Raw genomic sequence first — 22,843 nt, 5'->3', positions numbered from 1 at the left:
TCACTGCATTCAGATTCTATGCCAATACTCCAGGTTGTTGAAGACGACAGATGTGCAGAAATCATCCAAATGTCAAGGGCACTGGATCTTGTACTTTGATAAAAAGTTGCCTGGCTGTTGTTGAGGAAAGTGAAATTGTTGCGCTGTGCGAAATCACATAACTGTCTTCCTCCGGCTGATGATCTGTTGCCTTCCCAAGCAGGATAATGTGCGTTGAAATCCCTCGTTACGACGTGTGGCGCAGGGTACTGCGTACAATATCCTGAAGGCGGTCGACGTCAAAGTTGACACACGGCGGTATGTACCCGACGATCACCGTGAAGGACAGGTTCATGATCTTGACGGTGGCTGCAACATATACCATGAGTTGGCAGTTATGGGATGTGGAATGTAGGTGACGTCTTTCCGGACAGCTAAAAGAACTTTGCTGATGCCAGTACCTGTCATCGAGTTCAGAACGGTATAGCCAGAAAGACTGATACTAGTGCGCAGACGGGATTCTGGGATGGCAATGATTGGGAAAGGGTGCTTCAAAACAAATTGTCGGAAATCAGACAGTCGGCAACGAAGGCTGCAGGCATTCCATTGGAAGATGGTGGCCTTGTTACAGATGCATTGCAAGCTAGGGAGAGTAGCTGGTCTATTGAATGCTGCCGCCATTGTGCAAGAAGAGGTACAATGAAATCAAGGATTGTTAGGATGGCCTTCGCCACCGGTGAGCAGTGTGGTGTAAGGAAAGCGCGGACAGCCTCAACAAGCGAGCACAGTAGGGAACTGGTACTATCGGAGTTTTGGCGAATAGATTTTTCGTTTGGGTGGTTCCAGGTTGCATATTGCGGCTGCCGTGGAGTGTTCACTTTTGTACTCGCTACGGAAGGTGCATCAACATTTTCGCGCGGTGGAAGAGGAGGAAACTCAACGACGTCATCAATGCGCAGGTGACAAACTTTATCTTTGTCCGGCGATTGGCGAGCTTTCATCCCTGGCGACGAATTTTTCCTGCGGTGACCTCCCCGGGTTTGGTTTTGCTTAAATAGAGCAGTTTTTGATGACCTATAGTCTGTATTATTTGAGTTCTTGTACTTGTAGATGGTTTTCTCTTTTTGGTAGGCAGTGCAGCGGTAAAACGTCGCCTCATGCTGCTTAGCGCACTTAGCACTTAGAGGGTTATCACTTTCACATTCATTTCGGTCATGGCTGCCCCCGCAACGAGAGCAGCACAAGGCAAGTCGGCAAGCGCTAGCCACACGGCTGAAGCGTTGACATCGGTGCATTCCCGTGGTGTTTGAATGTACTCGTACACACGGTACCTGTATATCCGATAATAACGTATTGCGGAGCAGATTTTGTCGCAAATACAATGCGAATATTTTGTGAGTTTCCAAGTTTGCGGACGGATTTATTCGGAGCTCTCTGTAGAAGCGCTGAGTAGATATCTGATTGACAAAGCTCCAGGGAGACATCCTTATTGAGACCCACGCCGCAGTTGCTGGGGCGGGGCTCTTAGGCTTGAACTGCAACTCCAGCTATGCTTGTAATTTGCAAGAGGGTTCAATTGCGTGCGCTGTACGGGTGTCAACTGCGAGCAGGTTTAGGCACGCGTTGGGACGAACTTGAAGAACGCCGCCTGGAGCCACAGATTCTAAACCTTGTCTCAACGTCAGTTGATTAATGCAGGTAATGCGGTGCCCGGAACCAAGTGGCTTGATGACAACCGTAAGGTTGTGCTTAAGAATTTGAGGTGCATTCGGAGTATCTGCACACATAAGTGACCGTTTTGAGCTGCGACGGCGCTTTAATGGCGCGTGAATCTCTCAGACTCTTCTCCCGACTTCGCAGTAGTGTCCTTGTAGATTCTAGTAGAGGAATCAAACGAATCAGAAGAATCGTCATGACCTGAAGGTGGCGGCAGATGACGGCTTGAGTCGTAAGCATCAGGGGTGCGTTCTCCATGCGGATCTTAAAGTCCTAGCCATGATGCAGCTGGAGCAGAAGAGTGGTTAAAAGACACCAGCTTTGAGGCAGCAGGTATGGCCTGCTGAGTTAGGCCTGACGGAATGCCAGGTGAACACTAAGGTGTTGAGCCAGGGTGCGGCACCGGCGGAGCCGCACCAACAGCAGTAGTCATACCAGGATATAGCAGTGCAGGTTATCTGGACATAAATTTTCAGCACTGATGAGAAATCTTTCCCAAAGAGTGGCAGAGACGAGCGGGCACAGTCCGACAGCTTTCTGACTTATTCGCCTTCCCCAGCACCTGCAGGCATTAAGCACCTTTCCATTCTACATCGAGTGGTTTAACTGAACGAGGTGTTCGAACAGGGAAGAAGGGCCTCAAGAAACCATGGGTGGATATTTCACGTTCCGCTTTGTGAGATGGCTGTTTATAGGAAGTTTTATCAGAGCGGGTTTACGTTTCGCTCCGCTCTCAGACCCAAGCGGAGCGCTAGCGGAGCGTCCCGCAAGAAATTAGTTTTAGCGCCGCGTGTTTTCCGCTCGCACAAGTGAGGAGTCCGGCTGCGCCGCCTATTATTCGTATTCGTACCTACCAGAAAAAGACAGTGCATAAATCTCACTGTTTTTACGTTTGAATATATAAATATCTTGTAATATTAAATATGTATTGCTTGGTAAAAACCGCGCACTGTTCTTAGATATAGAGACTTTGTTTAAAAAATTATGTGCCAGAGCGAGTCAAGCCAATGCCTTGCTCGCAAGTCCTTTCTTTTGCGATCGTCGTGAATGCCGCCCGCGAGTTTTTTTAAGACGTTGGTTTTTCGCGAGATTCGTGCTCTGACACTGTCTCTGACACCGTCTGCTGCGTCTCCACTATGCCCAAGAGCATTCTTCAGGACCTACTTCTGCTTTCCCAGCTGAAACGGTCCGAGATTGAAGGCTTGTTATGATTAGAAGTACTCGGAGAAAGCCGTTGGGAACCTCTCTCCGCGCACGGCGTACTGAATATTGCCGCTATGGACAGCGGCATATTCCGGACTTGCTTCCGATTCGAAAAAAAAAACGATATAAACAAGCTGCAAAGAGCGTTGCTCATTCCTGAGGCTGTGACGACTCCTGAAAGGGTTACAGTGCCTGGGTACGAGGCCCTTTGTATCACTCTACGTCGCCTCGCATACCCCAACCGGCTCCTCGACCTAGAGAACTTTTTCTGGCGGCACAGCTCCACAATTTCATCGGTGACGATTGCCGTTCTGCAACGCATCGATAAAACGTTCTTTCGCCTGTTGGAAGACGTGAACAACAACGCGTGGCTTGATCTTAACACTTTGGAGAAGTTCTCGCAAGTAAATAACAAAATCTAGGGGATTCTTGGGGTCCTGAAAATTTCTTACATACTCGCCCTTTCGTTTTCAGGCTATCCACGCAAAACGAGCCCCACTTATGAACTGCTGGGGGTTTATTGACGGCACGCACGTGCAATATGCCGGCCGTCCAGAGACCAGAAGTTGTATTTCAGTGGCCACAAACGCTTTCATGCCCTGAAGTACCAGGCCATTATGTGCCCAAATGGCATAATCTGCCAGTTGGATGGCTCTTATCTCGGCAGCAAACATGACGCCGGTAAGCGTGCAACTAGCAGAAGTAAAACACTAGCTGACTGAACAAGCTAGTCTACCTTTACCTGCAGCTTGAAGCTAGGTGTGATCTAAGCTTTTCTAAATGTACCATTTTTTATGCCCTGGCAGGTAACCTCGGGAGGAGCAATGTGTATGTCAAGCTACAAAAACTTGTACAAGGACGTAGCTATTGCATATATGGAGACCCGGCATATCCACTGCGACCCCTCCTGCTGAAGCCATATGGTGGTGCCCACTTAACAGCACAGCAGTATGATTTTAATAAGTCAATGAGCGCTGTGAAACAGGCGGCAGAATGGGGCTTCGGAAATATAGTTGGAGTGTTTGCTTTCGTGAATTTAAAAAAAAATCAGCTCTTTCTCAAAAATGTGCCACGCATATTTAAGGCAAGTGTTTTGCTGGCTAACTGCCACACATGCCTATGCAGTGCCCAAGTGTCGCAATATTTTGGCCTGAAACCACCGTCAGTTGAAGTGTACTTGACACCCCGCTAGTGCTCCACACGAGCGTGTACTGTGAGTGGCTTTTTCATTGCAAGCTTTGTTTTTGCAGTTTCCACTGCAGCAGGTGTTCTTAAGCATACACTACAGTACGTATCATTATTTGAGTATGTGATACTTTTCTGCGTGTCTGCCACCAGTGAGCAGTCAATCAACGCTCCTCAAAATTTTCCTCTAGTAGTGTCTTACGCACGTCGCTTCCTAACTGCAGGCCGGTGACAAGGACACGCAGGCAAGTATTACACACTCAAATGATTTGGTACCTACTGTCATGTTCGCACAATAAACACAAAAGGCCTGGTGCAGTGTAGACTTTAAAAACAAAGCATGAAATGGAAAACCACCTACGAGATCCAAATGGCGAAACGTGCACAGTGTCAAATCAACACAATTTTATTTTTCCTATTTAAGAATGGGGGCTCCTCAGCATTTACAAAACATTTTCCGCTCTTTCAAGCCGACCAAGCAAGTGACTGTGCTTCAGCACGTCACTTGGGTTGCAATGCCAAGGCCGTCTATTTGACTCAATGTTCTCACTGTGCTGTGCCCTTTGTAATCATGTAACCTCAACTTCTTTCAGCTTAGCTTTTCTGCAGTTTTGTTTCGTTTGTTTTTACGTTTCATAAGAGCCCAAAAATGTATATGTGAATTGCTGTTATTGAGCAGTTGATTGCATACATATTCTCGCTATTTTTCATGATGTTCATCTCCTTTGTATTTTTGATATTAATGAATTTAGTGGACATATGTGTGTTATGCGCTCCCTTCATTCCCTGTTCCTCTTGGGTTATGCTTCTAATGCGTTTAAAGTATTTCTTAGACGTGTGCGAATATTTCTGCCAGTGTGTGTGAAGTCATGCCTAGTAACGGTTGCCTGGGCCATGTCAAGCTCAGGCAGCCGACCAGAATCTTCTGGAAAGTAAAGTTGAATTGAAACTCTGTATAACCAGTGCTCAAGGCATTACATTGCTTTAAGTAGTGTACTTACACTACGTGTCTGCACATAATTGCCACTTACAAGCACTAACTGAGCCTTCCTTCGAGATTTACTCTGATTGATGGCTTCCACACATCGCTGCTCCTCTTGACAGCTACGTGAAAAAGGATCATGACAACCCATTCATTTTTGATATTCATAGTTCAAGCACCCGAGGTGTTCTGTTTCTCAAGAAGTCTCTCAAGCCTGTCCAGGCGGGCAAGCACATGATCATGTTGTTCTACCTGGCGCTGCACTTCAAGGCGGTGTCGTTCTTCCTCGAGAGATAGTTTCCTTTCTTCGAGGGCCAGTCGCTATCTTCCTAGTGCCAGTTCTTCCTGCCTTAGCCGAAATTCATAATCCTCACGGCGAGCCAGGAGCTGCAAGCCCATTGCCTGAAGACTTCGCACTCCTATTGGGACAACAAAAAGAAATTTGAGCAATGTCGCCTGAAAGAACAATAGCATGAGGACAGGCATTTACATTATATATTGCTGCAAAGCAACATAAATTAGTAATCAAAAGCCTCTTAACCTTTAATGCACTTGCCTTCTCCAAATAGAGGATAAATGTAGAACAAGCAGCTGTTAACACATTAAAAAAGCTGCGGACACGCATAGTGCCCTTTCACCGTCACGTTGGATAACTCGCCCAGCACCGAGTGTTCTCAGGAAAGTTTGTCGCTATTTCATCCCCTCCCCCTCCCCAAAAGCCGTTATGACTTATTGCCACTGAATCACCAGTAAGCAGATTAAAAGAGTCAAAGAGCACAAGTATGTGGCCAGAAGTTCTTTCGATCTACAGTATGATACAGCCTTAACTAATGCATGTACCCACGCATGCTGTGAAAGACTAATCTGGAATTTCTGCAGTGCAGCTTCAGATGCAGTAATCTTCACTCAATTTACCCTGGTAATGCCAATCATAGGGCATGAAAAAATCAGGCGAAATCCTTGCAAAATACCTAGAAAAAACATTGAATATTTTAGATACCCACTTCCTACTGTAGTTCCGCACATATTCTGCAGTGAATTATGCAAACTGGCAAAGTACAAAACTTTAACCTAGAACAAAGGTTGAAAGGATCAAGCTTCCTTTCATGATGAAACCTGGCACCTTCAAAATTAATATGTCACAGTACCTTCTTATCCATCGCGATGTCCACCGGGATATCGCCTTAGATTGTGTAGCGCCCATTCTAAGTGTACAGCCCAAGGAGTTTGCTTCAAAGTTGTTTAGTATGGCTCCATAGCACATCTAGCAGTGTAAGGCTTGGGGGGATTGGAGACGCAAAACCACTCCTCTTTTCGAGAGATTTCTGTCGCTGAGGATGCATAACTAAGCCTCACAAGCAGACCCCTTCAACTGTATACTTTTGACTGAGCGGAGGGGCAGAGTACAGTCTTTTTCAAGGTGATGTGTGCATGCTCAAATCATTCTGAAATGCTTAAAATCATTCTTAAATAAATATATAGTAAACGTTAACATTACTGGAAACAATGCTTCAACTTAAGTGCCTTGTTTCTTGCTCTGTTTTTAGTGTGCTAGAACTATGGGTTCTACTCAGCTGAAAAGCAGTTTTTTTGTTTTTCTGTTTGGTACCTGGTCTGGCCCATGGTAGACTGGTGAAGAAAAATGAGAAGACGCCAGCAGATTGCAGGAGAAGACAAGAATGGGCATCGGAACCAACTGTCTGAGGCGGAATGCCAGGCTTGACAGAATGAATAGCAACTGCAATGTCAGTGTTTCGGCATTTTTCATACAGAAGACGTAACTGCACTTAGAACAAAACTTCGTGCTCTATTTACTTATGTCCGCACCTGTACATGTTGAATTGTTTTCCTTGTTGAAATTCTGAGAAATAAAATTAAAAATGAACGTGACCAGGTGTGCATTATAGCTTTGCTTGATTAAATCTGTGGCAGCTGTTTCATGTGCAGTCCTAGATTTTTCTGATTGCATTATGTCGACATAGAAGAGTACTTATACAGGCAAGAACCACTTTCAAATGTTTCAGGTGCAATAATCAGGTGTGACCTGTGCCACACTATCTAGGTGCACGTTCCAAATATACAACATACAGCTTTCCTGCAGTCAAAAGTGCTCCCTGCAAGGGATAATATATGCAGGTTTGCTTGACACTACTGTCTCAACATAATGGTGACAAGCTGCTTTAGGGCACCACTCAGAACTCTCTCTTACTTGTTGTAACATTCCTCCTGCACGGCCGCTTTCGTTGCAGCTGTTGTTCGTCTACCTCTGCACTAGGCACAATGCCGCTTTCAATGTGGACTGCGGCACTATTTTCTGCAGTGGCATCCTGCTCGCTTTGCAGTGACTGCGGGCTGTGTGAGGAATATGGCTGCCGGCACTCGGGCTCACACAAAGTCATCAGCAGATGTCTGCCTGCTGACTCATTGTCGGCTAGAAAAAGGCAATGCGGAAAGTAATAATGTGTGAGTCAATGAAATAACAAAACTGCAAAGATAATAAACTGGGACAGTCAAGGAATCAAAAGCTTTCACAACTTTTAGTAAATGCACCGATTTGCTGTACGTTTTATGTGTATACACCATAAAGATGCCCATTTAACCCAACTCGAAATTCGTCGCATTTTATATGCTCTTACTAATCATAGCAGTCATGCAAACACCGATGTCAAACATCTCAACAAGGAGAATGAAGTGCAAATGAGCATTGGCGCTTAAATACTCGTGAACAAGACCACAACACTTACTGCTCATTTGGCTGTCCTCATTCTAGCTGGCCTGAAAAATAGATGGTACCGCCAAAGCAGCGTTCCTTTGTCGCTGGGCCATACGCATTTCTGCAGCGGCCGATGTCTGTGCTGGCAGTGTTTGACGCTTCTCTGGCACCGATCCGTTCCCCTTTCTAGGAACAGTTCTGACTGTATGTGCAAACTCCCGCGCCAGGTCGGAAACCTCCTGCAGAAACTGCTCTAGCTCGTTGTAATCCTCTTCTGTGCCAGATCTGAGGAGGAAATACGAGAAGCTCAGGCTTGGTTATGTAAGTGATCACGAATGCCAATTAGTGGTAGTAAAAGCAGCAAGAGGAAAGATCACGAAATTGTCGACTACAAACAATATGGCCGCTATCAATGCTGCATGCGAATAGAACGGAATAAAAAGCAAAAACAGATTCAAGGAAGAACAGAAATACACGAGCGTCGCAGCCACATCGTGAACCGAAGTGACAGGAACGGCCGCGGAAACGGCCGACAACTAACATAGTACAGGATCCCCCAAACAACACAAAGCTATAACCGCAAACACTCCAAGATAAAAAGCACACAATCAATTACTTTCGCAGATTAGCTCGATCTTGTTGCCGGAAATAACCAGTCAAAAGGTTCACCCTGTCACGCACGGCACGATGAGTCAGCTTGCGCTGGATGGCAGCCGCAACATTTTTCAAAACATGGCGCTACCAGAGCGGGCCTTGAAACGGATAAACCGACATCACCTCGCGCAGAGAGACAGATTCTCGACGATACGAAACCTCCTTCGAGGCATTCGAATGGAAGCGGGATCTGTGCATTCTGCGGAGGTAGCGGAGGCGCCAGAAAAAGCGCTGGCGGTAGCCATGTTGAATGTTTTCGTTTGGTTCGGCTAGCGTGAACCCAGAATTCTTTTGCGCGAACCCAGAAGGCTTTGCGCGAGGCCCGCTCACCCCGCCGCTCCGGGCTCCGCTTAGCCCGCGCGGGAGCGGCGCCGAGTAACCGTTCCGCTCTCGCGCTCCCGCCTGAGCGTTTTGCGCATGCGCAGTAGCGCTCCCGCTAGCTCGCTGAGCGGAGCGGGCGCACAAACGGGCTCAGCTAATACTCTCTAATGTACCGTAGGGAACCCCGCCCCGAGCCATGAAAGAACAGCACGCGATAAAACGGCATGCTTGAAAACAGCGCACAAAACAGCACGCATCAAAACAACGCGCCGAAAAAAAACAGCATAGCGACAAAAAAGCACACCAAAAAAACAGCACGACAACGGAAGAGCACCGGGAAAAAACCGCCACAACGACAAAACAGCCCATCGGATTAGGGTGCAGTGCTGATGGAGGGTGAACTATCATAACCCCAACCACAAGCGGTCAATCACAACACATGCGGCAGCGACCTTTTGAAGTAAGAGAGTGCTCGTTTCACAGACTCAATAAGGAACAGGGTAAGGTATATATTCGCTATTTCAAATGTCCACTTTTTTATGACCAGTAATGGAATGAATTAGGCTAACGAAATTGTTCTGGAAGCATCGATTCTGCGTGTTCACCATCATGGTGCTGAATTCTGGCAAATACGCCCGACGTAGGGCACTGGGTGTACTAAAAGTTCATATTCTTTAAAACTCAGGCTCTCAGTATTTGCATCTGCAGATACTTTGTTTGGAGCGAGCTACAAGGCCTTCATACACTGAAAATATTCCGTATGTGATGCTTACTTCTAACCATGGCAAGATTCCGCGAGCCGATATCTTCGGGTTGTTTGGCGTTTGACCAAGGCGCTGTACAGTGGTTGTCTGAGGCTGACCGCCGGTTATTTGACTTTGCGAAATGGGCACACAGCTGACTTGAGAATTTATGCGTTAGCGTGCATTTATTGATTATAACTTTATATTGAATCCCTTTTTTTCACTTCCAAGAGAATCACCTCGAAACATCAATTTTCTTAACATTTGACCAAAGCTAATTTTTCGCTTGAAAGCTAATTTTATTAAAACATCAATTTTTGCCAAATTTAACGCTTTTGCTTGGGAACCACAAGAAAAACTAACCAGCACATCTGGGAGTCTAGTGAAGCAGAGCTGTCGAATTAACCCAGGGGATTTCGTTTCACAGGATGTTTATTGCCCAATAGGACTTGAATATTGCGAGGGCCCAGCAAAAAAAAAGCAAGAATGAGGAATTTGTGCAAATAAGGTAAGATAAGCTACCCAAGGCATTTGACCGCAGAGCAAATGCCTGGGACCTTTTATCTCTCAGTGGACCAGATTCTTCGTACATAACGCTGTCAGAAACTGCACCATTGAAGCCCAGTAAGCAAGGACTACATAACCACTAGTTCTGCCATATGCACTGTTCAAGCAACGCTCTAGCTCAATGAATGAGCTGCCTCTATTTTTGTAACGAACCAGCGAAACAAGTGCTCGCTAACTCGGTCGCTGCCGCGTGTGTTGTGATTAGTGGTTTGTGGTTATGGCTGTGGTTGTTCACATCCTTTCTGCAGCGGTGCACCTCACTCCCATGTGCTGTTTTGACGTCGTGCTGCTTTTTCCCTGCACTCTTATTGCGTCGAGCTGTTTTTCCCCTGCGCTGTTTTGTCGCTATGCCGTTTTGTCCGGCGTGCTGTTTTTCCCTGTACTGTTTTGCCGCTGTGGCGTTTTTTCTCTGTGCTGGTTTGTCGCCGTGCTGTTTTTGTGTCCTGTATTGACGCATGCTGCTTTGACGTGTACTGTTTTTTCGTGTCCCTGGTGAAAAAAGCACTTCGCTGCTACAGCATCAAGTGCAGCGGATCCGCCTGTAAACACTGAGGAAGACCATGCATCTAGTACCCCAAACACATTGGAGGCTGCAGAAATTCCATCTGCGAGACAATCAGCTTGAACTCTTCGCAGGCTTCTGCATTACGAATAACCTTCTTCAAGAGGGGGGATGCTGTGTACGCTGATGCACGTGCGGCGCGCGTCGCGATAGATGGAGCCACCGCCAAAGCAGCAACGCCAACGTATGGGTTCGTTGTAAAGAGACGCAGAAATGCTTCCCACGGCCTCGAACTGTAGTGTGTGCGGCCAGACGCTGGTCAATGTAGAAATGCAACCAGTATGAATTAAACCCTTGCTATTTTAAAGAAATGCAACACAGTCGAAGCATCGCAGCACTCAAGGCAACCACAGAAAAAGTCACGAGAATGGTAAATAGAATCAGCGAAAGGAAAAGGCAGCATGAAGGAAAAAGAGACGCTAAGGCTTATGCGTAGCCTACTTGTCAGCAGGGCACAATACAGCCTGCCGTATCAGGAACTCAACCAGACCAAGGTAAACAGGAAGACACCATAACACGCAACCGGAACAAAAACGTGCTCAAAATGCCAGAAAACACCCCCAAAAATAAATTAACAGCCCTGCCTGTGCACAACGCCTTTAAGGAACTACAAAAACACTATTAGCAGTACAGAGGCAATGGATGATGCAGATGAGGACAGGAAGGGTTCTCCTAATCAAACTTGGGATGGGGACAGGAGGAGGCGAAGAACCTATGAACACAGGTGCCTGCTCAGGGTCGTGGCCGTGCCTAAGCACATAGACCGCCCGCCGCCGCCGAGGTGGCTGAGTGGTTATGGCGATCGGCTGCTGGCCCCAAAGACGCGGGTTCGATCCCGGCCGCGGCAGTCGAATTTCGATGGAGGCGAAATTCTAGAGGCCCGTGTACTGTGCGATGTCAGTGCGCGTTAAAGAACCCCAGGTGGTCGAAATTCCCGGAGCCCTTCACTACGGCGTCTCTCGTAGCCTGAGTCGCTTTGGGACGTTAAACCCCTATAAACTAAACTAAGCACATAGACCCGAAAACGTATAAAGAGAGGTTAACGGCAAGAGCAGAGGCACTACAGAGGTTGCATAGAAGAACCACCGGCACCGCATACGCGGATGCATTGATGCACCCAAAAGGGACCTAAGCAGTTGCAGCGGTAGCGAACCACCAAATGCAAGTGGCGAGTGCAACCATCAAGGGAGCCAGCATAACCGAAGGAGAAGTATCCGTCGCAATGGCCGTAGTCGATGGGACCAGAAGGGGGCACCCCTGACGGTTCTAACGGTCTCCAAGCAGGCATGCACAAACTACCTCAACGGCAGGGTAGGCAGGCGAGCGGAAAGAAATATGGAAATGATCAGGGAATGAAAATTAAACTCCAGCCATGTGCTGGTATGGATGCCAGGACATGCAGGGGTCGGAGGCAACGAAAGGGCTGGAGAGACTGCGTGAGGATACGCGGCAAGCTGCAAGCCGCAACATCTCTAACACTGACCCAGTGCCGGCAACATACACGCACATTCTAGATTATTACAAAAGAACCAGGAAAGGTATCCCGAACCTCACAAAACACTCAGCAAGGAAGAATGAGTAGCGTAAAAACGGCTCCAAGCCAATGCGTGCCCGTGCCTAAACAGACTAAGCAAAATGTGCCCAACGCAATACAAGAACAAATGACCATGGTGCGGGGGCAACCCCACACTCTACCACACCACATGGTAGTGCGACAAAGTGCCTCTGAACTGTGTTGTAGAACAACTAAGTGCAGCATGGTAGGAGCTGATGCTTGCCAGCGAGGACAAGAAGGACCAGCAAGTCTTGGTCTTCGAGCCAAGCGGGCAAAGAGCACTGGACTGAAGGTACACCCACTAAACAAGCAAGGGGGCCCTGACAAGAATCTCTGGCTGCAAGACTGAGAAAAAGTCCAATAAAGTTGATCCTATCTCTCTCTCTAGCGTTGTCAAAAATCACATAAATTACACAGAGCATTCATGAGTAGGGAAATGAGCTAATAGGCCTGACATACATTAAAAGGAAGCCGGATGTCACCGACGCGAAGAAAAGCGTAGGCGACTGTTTTTAATCAGTTGTGTTAAGCAATAAGGGCTGCCGCTGTGGCTGAGCGGTTATTGCGCTCGGCTACTGATCCGAAAGTCGCGGTTTTAATTTCTGCCGCGGCGGTCGCATTTCCATGCAGCCGAAATGGAAGGCATGCGTGTACTGCACTATGTTAGTACACGTCAAAGAACCCCAGGTGGTCTAAATTATCCAGAACCCTCCACTACAACATCCATCATAGCCTGAGTGTTTTTGGGATATTAAACCCCATAAATCATGATGAGCAATACGTAACTAATAGAGTAATAATTGTTTTACTGAAAGATATTTCATTATCAAGTTGCAGAAAAGATATCCACATTCTGCAAACTGGTTTGGATCCCATTGGCGGCATGTTATATTTTCTTTTGTTCTGTAATCAATTACCTTTAAGGCAATAAATGATTACGCAAGTACATCTCCACTGATTAACACCACAAATTAAAGAAAACATATCCCTGTTCTCTCCTTGGCGTCGATGACTGTTGGCTTCCTTTATATGTCTCAATCACTGCGCACTTTCAGTCCCGTACACACTATGGTGCTGGAAGCCCAGTGTGCGCCCATTGTCATGGTACAGGCCCTTCATTCATAAAGTACTGTGCAAACAGGTTTCTTGCCTGCGCAGCGCCTGCCCTGAAGTTGCGTGACTGCGTGCTCTCCAAGCTGAGTAGGCCTTCCGATTCAGCATCAGCCCTGCACTCGCATGGGGAGATGTTTCCGAAGCAATTTTCAGCATCTGCCTAGGCACGTGGGCAGTAAATTGTGTCCCTTGCAGAGGAAAGTTGTGTAAGCACAACATGCCAGAACGGCAGATGCTGCATTCTGCGACAGTAGGTTCATTGGGCCGAAAAGAATTCTCTAGCGTGCTGCCAGAATGCAGAAGGGGTCTTCCACGATGCGCCTGCAACAAACACATTTAGGAAATCCATGATAATTCTGTTACCCTGCAATAAAAATGTACAAGTTGGTCATATGTGGGAATGTGCACTGAACAAGTAATTAGTACTACGTATCACGAAACCAATTTTACAGGCCAGGAGCAGTATATGTGATATGGTAAAGTGCTACATCTAAAAAATACTGGCCTGCTTTGTTTTAGAAGTTCCTTCTCCTCCTTGCCTCTCACGTGCAGTATAAAATACTAAAGAGAGTAAATACCGCTCTTGGGGAGCAGTATGAAATCAAGAGCCCTTGTGTAGTTGGTTCTTTCAGTAACCATTTTTCCTCTTTTCCAATAAAAAATGAAGGCATGCTAACTTATACCTCGCTCTGTTCAGTCTGTAGTTGAAGACCGGCTGGGTTGACTGCACACTTTTTTGCCAGGTTATGGACACAAGAAGTCCTCTCTGAGTTGAAAGGCTTCGTCTCCCACAAAGACGTGCGGCGCAACTCTATCCTTAGGGAAGCCGCACGTGCTACACGTGGCACATTTCCGGCACCGCTTCTCAGCTTTTAATCAAACGTGGACGACATGAAGACTCCCCCATAACTGTGGTGACCTGGAGCACCAACGTCTACCATGAGAAATCTGTATTTAGCACCCACAGTTGCCATCAATATGATGAAAATTGTGCCCTAAAAAAAGAAAAACACGATATATTCATGAGCAACCCTTGTACATGTTCAAAGCCTGGACCAGTTATTCTAATAGAAAACTGCGCTCAATACCTTGTAGTTGTAAAAGCTGCTGCCAGAATGTCGCGGGGCTGTTATCTCCACGTGTATCCCAACACTTGCACAACGCAGTTGAGAACGTACCCTCGCGTGTCAAACTCCCATGCCGTGCTTTCACCCTACTCCGTTCCTGGCTCCTGCATAGCAGAAATTGAAACGCACACCATGGTGAACGAATAGTTTTTCATGAGAGTAAAATCCCAAAACTGATTGTGCTTTTCATAATACTTCACTTCAGCCCTTACATTTCTGTATATATTACTGCACTTTTGGCTCTTTAATACATATCAAACATGCATGCTACCTGTAATAGTATTGTAAACGGGTGAGCTTAGAAGCGAAAGCCGAAACGGGTCACCGACGTGCCCTAACGAGGGCGCGGGAAGAGCGCACCGTAAAACGACAGTACACGTTGCTGGCGGGAGTCAGACTGACCCCTCTCCTTGAAAAGCGGGGGAGCGTTTATAATCTTTTCCCTTTCACAGTGCAGCTGGGTGCCTCTAAAAAGGCTCCTGCGGTGACCTTGGTGTCTGCTGCCTTGGGGAATCGTCACACGCCTCCCTTTGTTGTGAAGCCTGCTTCACGGCACTGGGGACGAGCCGTGTCTTGTTTACGCCTCTACAGTCCATAGTAGATAACAGGCTTCCGGACCCGGGTAGACCAGCGAAGCTGTGGGTGCAAAGGGGCCGCACCTGACAGCTGTTGCCGCGCCGAGGCTGTTGTAGACGGCTCGGTGCTTAATGAGCAGCGAGGTGGGGACAGCTCTTCTGTGTCCGTTGTCGCTGCTAGCGCAGGAAGAAGCTCCTCGTCGTCTGAGAAAACGCCGGGCGTCCTTCGCGGTCGCACGTGGTCCGCGTGCCTTTTCCACAGCGTTCCGTCTTCGAGTTCTATTTGAAGCGACGAAGAACTTGTGGGATGGCGAACCGTTCCGGCAATCCAAGCTGGGCCTGGTCGGAAGTTTCTAACAAAGACGGGCTCGCCGGGCGAAGGCGTGCGTGCGTTACTGTCGCAGCGCATCTTTTCCTTCAATTGCTTGAAGTCCGCATGCGCCCTTAGGCCGGGGCGCAATCGCTGAATGGGCGTTTGCAGCTGCCTGCCCATGAGGAGCTCAGCGGTAGGGGACCTAGTAAACGCGTGCGGCGTTGTTCCGTAGGAAAGCAGGATCCTGTCGATGTATGTTTGGAAATCTCCAGGCGCTGCCTTCTTGAGTTTCCCCTAAATTGTTTGCACGACGCGCTCCGCTGCTCCGTTCGATGCTGGGTGGTATGGTGGGATCAGGATTCGCCGAATGCCGTTATTGCTCAAGAAATCAGCATACTTCTCGCTGGTGAATGCGGTGCCGTTGTCGGAGACAATGATGTCTGGAATGCCATGTGTGGAAAATATGGTTCGCAGGCATCGAATTGTGGCGTCCGCTGAAGGTGCATGAACGGGAACCACCTCTACCCATTTAGAGTAGGCATCGACTAGGACGAAAAAGTAGTGTCCTTGAAATGGACCACCGAAGTCGACATGCAGTCTAGACCATGGTTTCTTCGGAAACGGCCACGAATTAGACTGTGCTTTCCGTCCCATTCTCTGGTGTTCTTGGCAGATTTTGCAAAGTTGCACATCCTGTGCGATGCTGCTGTCTAGTCCTTCCCACCAAACGCGACTGCTTTCATCTTTTCCACGCCTGGGTGAGTTTCATGAAGGAGATCAAGAACATCTGCTTGTAGTTATTTAGGAACGACGACTCGTGCTCCTCGCAGGACGCAGTTGTCATGAACACTAAACTCTGTACGGTTCTTCTGAAATAGTGTCCAATCACTTCCTCTTGGCAGCTCTTCACCAGTAAGGAGCGCGAGCCGTAGGCGTTACAAAACAAGATCAAGATCTGTAGCTTTTGCGATGGCGGATGGTGAAAGAAGTCGAGGATATGTACTTTCAAGCATGAAGATATCAGCAGGCGTGGACACTTTGCCGGGCTCTGTACGAAGCGGTAGTCGTCTCAGCACGTCGGCGTTGCTGATGCTGGTGCCAGGGCGGTGCATAAGCGTATACTTGTACGCTGACAGGGTAATTGCCCAGCGTATAATTCTCGGTGATGATCTAACGGGAACAGGCTTGTCCTGTCCGAGAAGTCCCAGAAGTGGTTTGTGATCAGTCACCACTTCAAAATCCTGACCCCAGAGATACTTATGAAACATCGATACGCCGATAATTAGGGCAAGGGCTTCTTTGTCCAGCTGACTAATTCTTTTCTGCTGGAAGAATGCTTCTCGATGCGAAGGCAATGGGACGATCCCCTGTTTCATCTCGGTGTGCGAGAACAGCTCCGATTCCGTATGGTGAAGCGTCGCAACTGAGAACGATTTGCTTGGAAGAATCGAAATGATGTAGTACCGGTGCAGAAGTCAGGAGAACTTTACTTTCTCTGAAAGCTTGTTCCTCAACGCTTGTCCACTTCCAAGGAGTCTCTTTTGTAAGTAGAAATTCAAGGGCCGGAGAACTGTCGAAAGGTTAGGCAGAAAACGCCTGTAAAAATTAATGAGTCCAAGGAAGCTTTGAAGCTGCTTAACGTCCTTGGGACATGGAGCATTCACGACAGCTTCTATTTTCTTTGGTGTTGGCCTCAGAGCGTCCGCGTTCATTACATGGCCCAGCTACTCAACTTCTGTCGCTAGAAATGAACACTTCTCTAGCTTGAGCTTGAGGCCTGCTTCCTGTAGACGCTGTAGTACACTGGCTACGTTAATCAAGTGATCTGCGTCGTCCAATCCCGTTACCAAGATGTCATCAATGTAGACGGTGACATGGCGCATGTCTTGTAGCAAATTTTCCATTCCTCTCTGGAATATGGCCGGCTCTGAAGCTACTTCGAATGGTAGTCTGGTGTACTGGAAGAGGCCCTGAGGTGAATTGATGGTCACTAGCTTCTGTGAGCTCGTGTCAAGTTCTACCTGCTGGTAAGCGTCTTTCATGTCCAGCCTCGTAAACTTTTTCCACCTGAAAGTTTCGCCCAGAGGTCCTCGACTCGCGGCACAGGATATTTCTTTCCAACACTGTGGCCCCGTTAATTGTGACTTTGAAGTCGCCACATATGCACACGCGGCCGTCTTGCTTGAGCACAGGAACAATTGGGGCTGCCCACTCAGACGTTCTGACGGGTGTAAGTACCCCTTCTCGTTGCATTCTTTCCAATTCTTCTGCAACTTGGTCTTGCAACGCAAAAGGAATCGTTCGTGGTTTGAAGGATTTTGGAGGTGAATATTCCTTGGTAACAATTTTGCTTTCACACCTTTGAATGTTCCTAGTCCGTCCGAAAATACTTCTTTGTAGCAAGTAAGCAGCTCGTCAACGCTCGTGAGTCAACGGATCTGACGTCATTTAGGTCGAGCTGAAGCGCACTGATCCAGTTTCCTCCGAGAAGGGTTGGACACTGGTCCGGAGCTACAAACAAAGGCAGTGTTGCCTCTCTTTGTCCGAACTGGACTGAAACGGTAACCTTGGTCCTAACGGGTGCCAGTTTTCCGCAATAACTCTTCAGAATTACGTCTGATGGGTCTAATGAGAGCTCGGGAAACCGCTGTTGGAATGCGGTCTCCCCTATTACGGAGACACTGGCCCCCGTGTCTAGCTTCATTCTAAGAGGCCTGCCTGCGACTTGCAAGACTGCTGCAAACGGAGGAATTGTTTTCTCGCGGCTCATCTCCTACGTCTAGTAGACCTGTCACTGGATTTCAGGAAGATTTCCACTGTCCTCAAGGCTGTGAACTGGCTGCTTTGTTTGCCTTTGCGTTCTGTGCTTCCTTGACACGTTCTTTTGCTTCGCGTCGGCAGCCTTTGAGCGGCATACTCTGGCCAGATGCCCGATCTTGCTGCATGCGTTGCACCGGGATTTCGCGGGCTGGCATACTGTTGCGTAGTGCGGCTCTCCACAGCGATAACAACGTATCGTCTGTTTCATTTGCTCGCTCATCGCACAGTGAACTGTCTGCGCTTCGGTCATGCCCTGAGCTTGCATCAACATGCTTGAGTCTCTTTTAGCTGTCTCCATTGCAATTAGGATCTCGACAGCTGACTCGAACGTCAGGTTTGGCTCTTCAAGCAGGCGTCGTTGCATTGACGCGTCATTAATGCCGCCAACGAGTCTGTCCCGCAGCATGTCAGGAAGGAAGGTGCCGCACTCACAATTTGCTGAAAGCTTTTTCAGTGCTGCGGTGTAATCGCTGACAGACTCCTCCGGTTGGCGAGGGCGACTACTGAATCTGAAGCAGCAGACCACCACGGAAGGGTTTTGAATGTAGTGGCCCGAAAGCACGGAGAATATCTCGTCGATAGAGACTTGATCTGGAGTTTTAGGCGTCAGCAGGCTCCGTAGTAAGGAGTAGGTACTGGACCCGCAGCAGGTGAGGAACACGAACCTTTTCTCCTCCTCTGGAACGCTGTTGGCGTCGAGGAACAGCTTGACTCGCTCCAAGTACTCCGTCCAGGCTCCTCCTTCCCCGTGGAATGGCGCCAATGCTCCGTAGGTCGGCATGGTTGCAGATGATGCGATGCCGGAAAACTTTTACCTCGTCGCTAGAATTGTTATAGTATTGTAAAGGGGTGAGCTTAGAAGCGAATGCCGAAACGGGTCACCGAAGTGCCCTAACGAGGGCGTGGGAAGAGCGCCCCGTAAAACGACAGTACACGTTGCTGGCGGGAGTCAGACTGACCCCTCTCCTTGAAAAGCGGGGGAGCGTTTATTATCTTTTCCCTTTCTCCCGTGCAGCTGGGTGCCGCTGAGAAGGCGCCTGTGGTGTCCTTGGCGTCTGCTGCCTTGGGGACTCGTCACACTACCCAATAAGAGTTGAGCAATACTCACAGGCATGTAGAGTAAGTGGATGAAAGGGGAAGAGGAAAGGAAAATGCACGGGCCTGTGACTGGTGTTAAAGCACCACCACCACTGCCGGCGTGCAGATAGAGAGAAGGATAGGTAGGGTTTCAGAGGAAGAAGGAAAAAGGGAAAAAAGGGGGGAGTATACAGATGCGGGAGACGCCGTCAACAGTCAGTCAGCTGCCTTGGGCTAGCAATAGCCGTCCAGACCCGTCTCCTCCAGGAAGGCGAGGAGAGACCGGAACGCCTTGGAAGCGTTGGGGCCGGTGGGGAAGAGGAGGGCACTGGCCGAGTTTGATGGAAGGCTCAGGTCCCTGTAGCAGGCAGCCAGCTTTGCCTGGTGGGTGGCCAAGGCAGGGCAATCGAGGAGGAGGTGGTCGATGGTCTCCTCCGAATGGCCACAGCGGGAGCAGTCCGCCGTGAGGGCCAAACCCTTGCGGTGGAGCCTAGCCCCGGTCCAGGAGCATCCGATGCGGAGCCGGAGCAGGAGGGACCTCTGACGTCTTGTGATCCCCTTGTCTGGCAGGCGTTGTGGGGGTTTCCCTTGGGCAACCCTGGGGTCGGGGTGCTCCATTAGGAGCTGCCGCTCCGCGATGCCTCTGGCCACATCCAGGGGCACCACAGCAGTAGAGCAGGGGGTAGGGTGTCCATGCGCAGCCTTGGCCAGGGCATCTGCCTCCTCATTCCCTGGGACTCCAACGTGGCTGGGGATCCAGGCCAGGGAGATAGAGCAGCCATGGGAACAGATTCTGTCCAGTCTGGCTGCCAGCTTGCGCACGATGGGCAGCCGGCTCCGTGGCTCTTGCAGAAGCTGCAGGGCCACCCTGGAGTCGCTCAGAATGGCCACAGTCTGCAGCGCGGGGTGGGACTCCAGGATGTCGGCAGCCAGGTGGAGGGCCGCCAGCTCTGCTGTGGTCGAGCTGGCCACGAACGGAAGTCTGGCCTGCCGGCTTTCTCCCAACGAAGGAGCGGTGCAAGCAGCTGCGGCAGACGGGCAACCACCCATGAGGACCGACCCGTCCGTGTAGAGCTGTGTGCAGCCGGCCAGGTCCTCCTCCAGGGTCGCTGCTGCTTCCTGCCGGAGGCCAACTGCAGGGGTGAGGCGCTTCGGCCTGGTGCCCCGTGGTGGCATGAGCACCCGGAACTGATGGCCCAGGTCCGGTCGTGGAGGGGAAGGAAGGTGCTCCGGCTGCCCACCCACCAGCTGTTCGAACTCCTGGGCAACCTTCCCCATTCGAGAATGAGGGTGGCCGAGGAGGCGCTCCAGGAGGGGACGCCCGTCCGGGGCGAGGTGGAGACGCTCAGCATGGCGGAGCGCAGTCCGCTGGGCCTGCAGCATCATGGGCCACACGCCAGCCTCTGCAAGTGTGGCCGAGATATGGGAGCCACGGGGAAGTCCCAGACAGAGACGGACTGCAGCCCTCTGAGATCGCTCGATGGCCAACTGCTGTTGTATGGTCATCTGGACCAGAGGGAGGGCGTACAGGAACTGGGCCCCTGCCATGGCCTGGAAGAACCGGAGCCCCATTTGTGGGGTGATACCGTTTCCCCCAGCCAGGAGACTCCGGATGGCGCCACGGACCCTGGTTGCCTGTCGGCAGAATGCCTTGACGGCTGGGCGCCAGGTGAGGTGGCGGTCGATCAGGAGGCCCAGGTAGCGGCAGGAATGCCGCCATGGGAGCTCCCGTCCTGCGACGCTGAGGTAGGTCTTCCCTGGGCGTGCTCCTGGCCGGATGTTGAGCAGCATGGCCTCAGACTTGGGGGGGAGAGCTGCAGACCAACCCGTTCCAGGTAGGAGCCGACCCTGGTGATGGCCCGCTGTACGTTCTTGATGACCTGAACCCTCTGGCGCCGTGGTCCGCGACACCATAGGGCAATGTCGTCCGCGTAGATAGCAATGCGGACGGGTAGTTTCAGGCCATCTGGGAGGCAGGTGGGCAGCTGGGCCATCACCAAGTTGAACAGCATGGGGCTCAGCATGCTGCCCTGGGGAACCCCTCTGGTGAGGGCCTGGGGAGTGTTGGTAGCGCCTCCAGCTCGAACACAGCTTGTGCGGTCCCGAAGGAAGCCCTGGATGTAGCCACGAAGGTTGCCGGTGACGCCAAGGCAGTCCACGGCCTCGAGGATCGCCTCATGGTAGACATTGTCAAATGCCCCCTTCACATCTAGGAGAGTGAGGCAGACGACGTGGTGGGAGTGCCGTGCATCCTCGAGGCTGGACACGATGTTGGCTATGGCGTCAGCAGTACAGCGGTGCCTCCGGAACCCAGACTGCTGCTCGGGCAGGAAGCGTGTGGCCGCAGCGATCCACTCCAGCCTCCCCAAGGCCATGGACTCCATGAGCTTCCCTGGGGCCGAGGTCAAGGACACCGGCCTGTAGGACAGCAGGTCAGCAGGTGGCTTGCCCGCCTTGAGGACCGGGACCACCAGGGCTGTGCGCCAGGCCTCAGGCAGGCGGCCTGTGGACCAGACCTCGTTGTACGTCTGGAGCAGGCTCGTCTGCATGGCGTCGTCCAGGTTCCGCAACATCTGTTACGTGACGCCATCTGGTCCAGGGGCACTGCGGCGCTTGGAGTGCAGCAGGGCGGAAGAGAGCTCCCCTTTCGTGAGGGCCCTGGAGCAGACGGCCGTGATGTCCACCGCATGGCTGCAGGCTGGCTGGACGCAGTGGCGCCTTGGGTGGAGTCCTGCTGGAGGAGGCTCCCGGGGAAGGAGGGCCTCTGCCAGTTTGTCCGCCAGCTGCTGGTAGGTGAGTCCCCCTGCCACTGCGATGGCCAGGTAGGGGGCCCTCTGGATGGAAGGCTCCAGCAGCGAACGGAACAGACGCCACGCCCTGGCACTCCCCCTGGCGGCCACCAGGGAAGCACAGATGCCCTCCCACGACTCTCTGCGACGTCGGTTGTGAGACCGGCGGCACTTCGCATCGAGCCGGTTGTGGAGGGTCCAGTGCTCGGGTCGATCTGTGCGGAGAGCCCTCCGCTCTGCCTGGCGCGGTTGTGCCCGCAGCTGGAGGAGGAGTAGGTCCGGGATGGGCTGACCTGAGGGGACCTCGCAGCAGATCGTGGCAGCCTCCGCACACCTGGCAACATGCGTCAGGATGTCGTCCTGCAGGGAGAAGCTGCGAAGGAGGTCCCGGAACTTGTCCCAGTGGACCACCTTGTACATTCGACAGTCCGCTCTCTTGCCCGGTTTAGGAGTCAGAGTGATAGGGTAGTGGTCCGAACCCCAGGTGTCCGCCGAGGGGTGCCATCCATAAACACATCGGGGGGTCCCAATAGATAGATCAATGCATGTGCGGACGCCCCCTCGACGGACAAACGTGGGGACCATGTGGGGGCATGTAGAGTGGCCCCAAGTGCTTATAAATAGCTCTGCAAGTGCCATGGATCACGAGCCTACATGTTAACGGTGTTGTTCTGAACACCATGGCCAGTTGCTTGATGGCCGTTTTTGAGGAGAGGTACTTGTGTATAATAAGAAACAAATGATAACTTGTGTGAAAGCATCAGTGTCGTCACACGTATTGCAGTACCTGAGGGTGACAGCCAGCCTTTCTTCAGAACAAACAGGCTCTCTGCAGAGGTGACGGCGCTG

At 50.4% G+C, this 22,843-nt stretch overlaps 1 protein-coding gene across 1 annotated transcript; it reads right to left on the bottom strand.

Annotated features, from left to right (window-relative positions):
- Window positions 1-226: 226 nt before the first annotated feature.
- LOC144125005 (uncharacterized) lies at window positions 227-18,909 on the bottom strand. Its single transcript, XM_077658029.1, has 2 exons — window positions 18,354-18,909; window positions 227-348 (listed from the first exon to the last, which is right to left on the bottom strand). The coding sequence occupies exons 1-2, from the start codon at window positions 18,907-18,909 to the stop codon at window positions 227-229; spliced, it is 678 nt and encodes a 225-aa protein (XP_077514155.1).
- Window positions 18,910-22,843: the final 3,934 nt, after the last annotated feature.

Source organism: Amblyomma americanum, chromosome 1 (assembly GCF_052857255.1).
Source record: "Amblyomma americanum isolate KBUSLIRL-KWMA chromosome 1, ASM5285725v1, whole genome shotgun sequence".
Taxonomy (NCBI): Eukaryota; Metazoa; Arthropoda; class Arachnida; order Ixodida; family Ixodidae; genus Amblyomma; species Amblyomma americanum.
The sequence above is the reverse complement of the archived record's forward strand: the minus strand, read 5'-3'. Positions and strand labels throughout refer to the sequence as shown.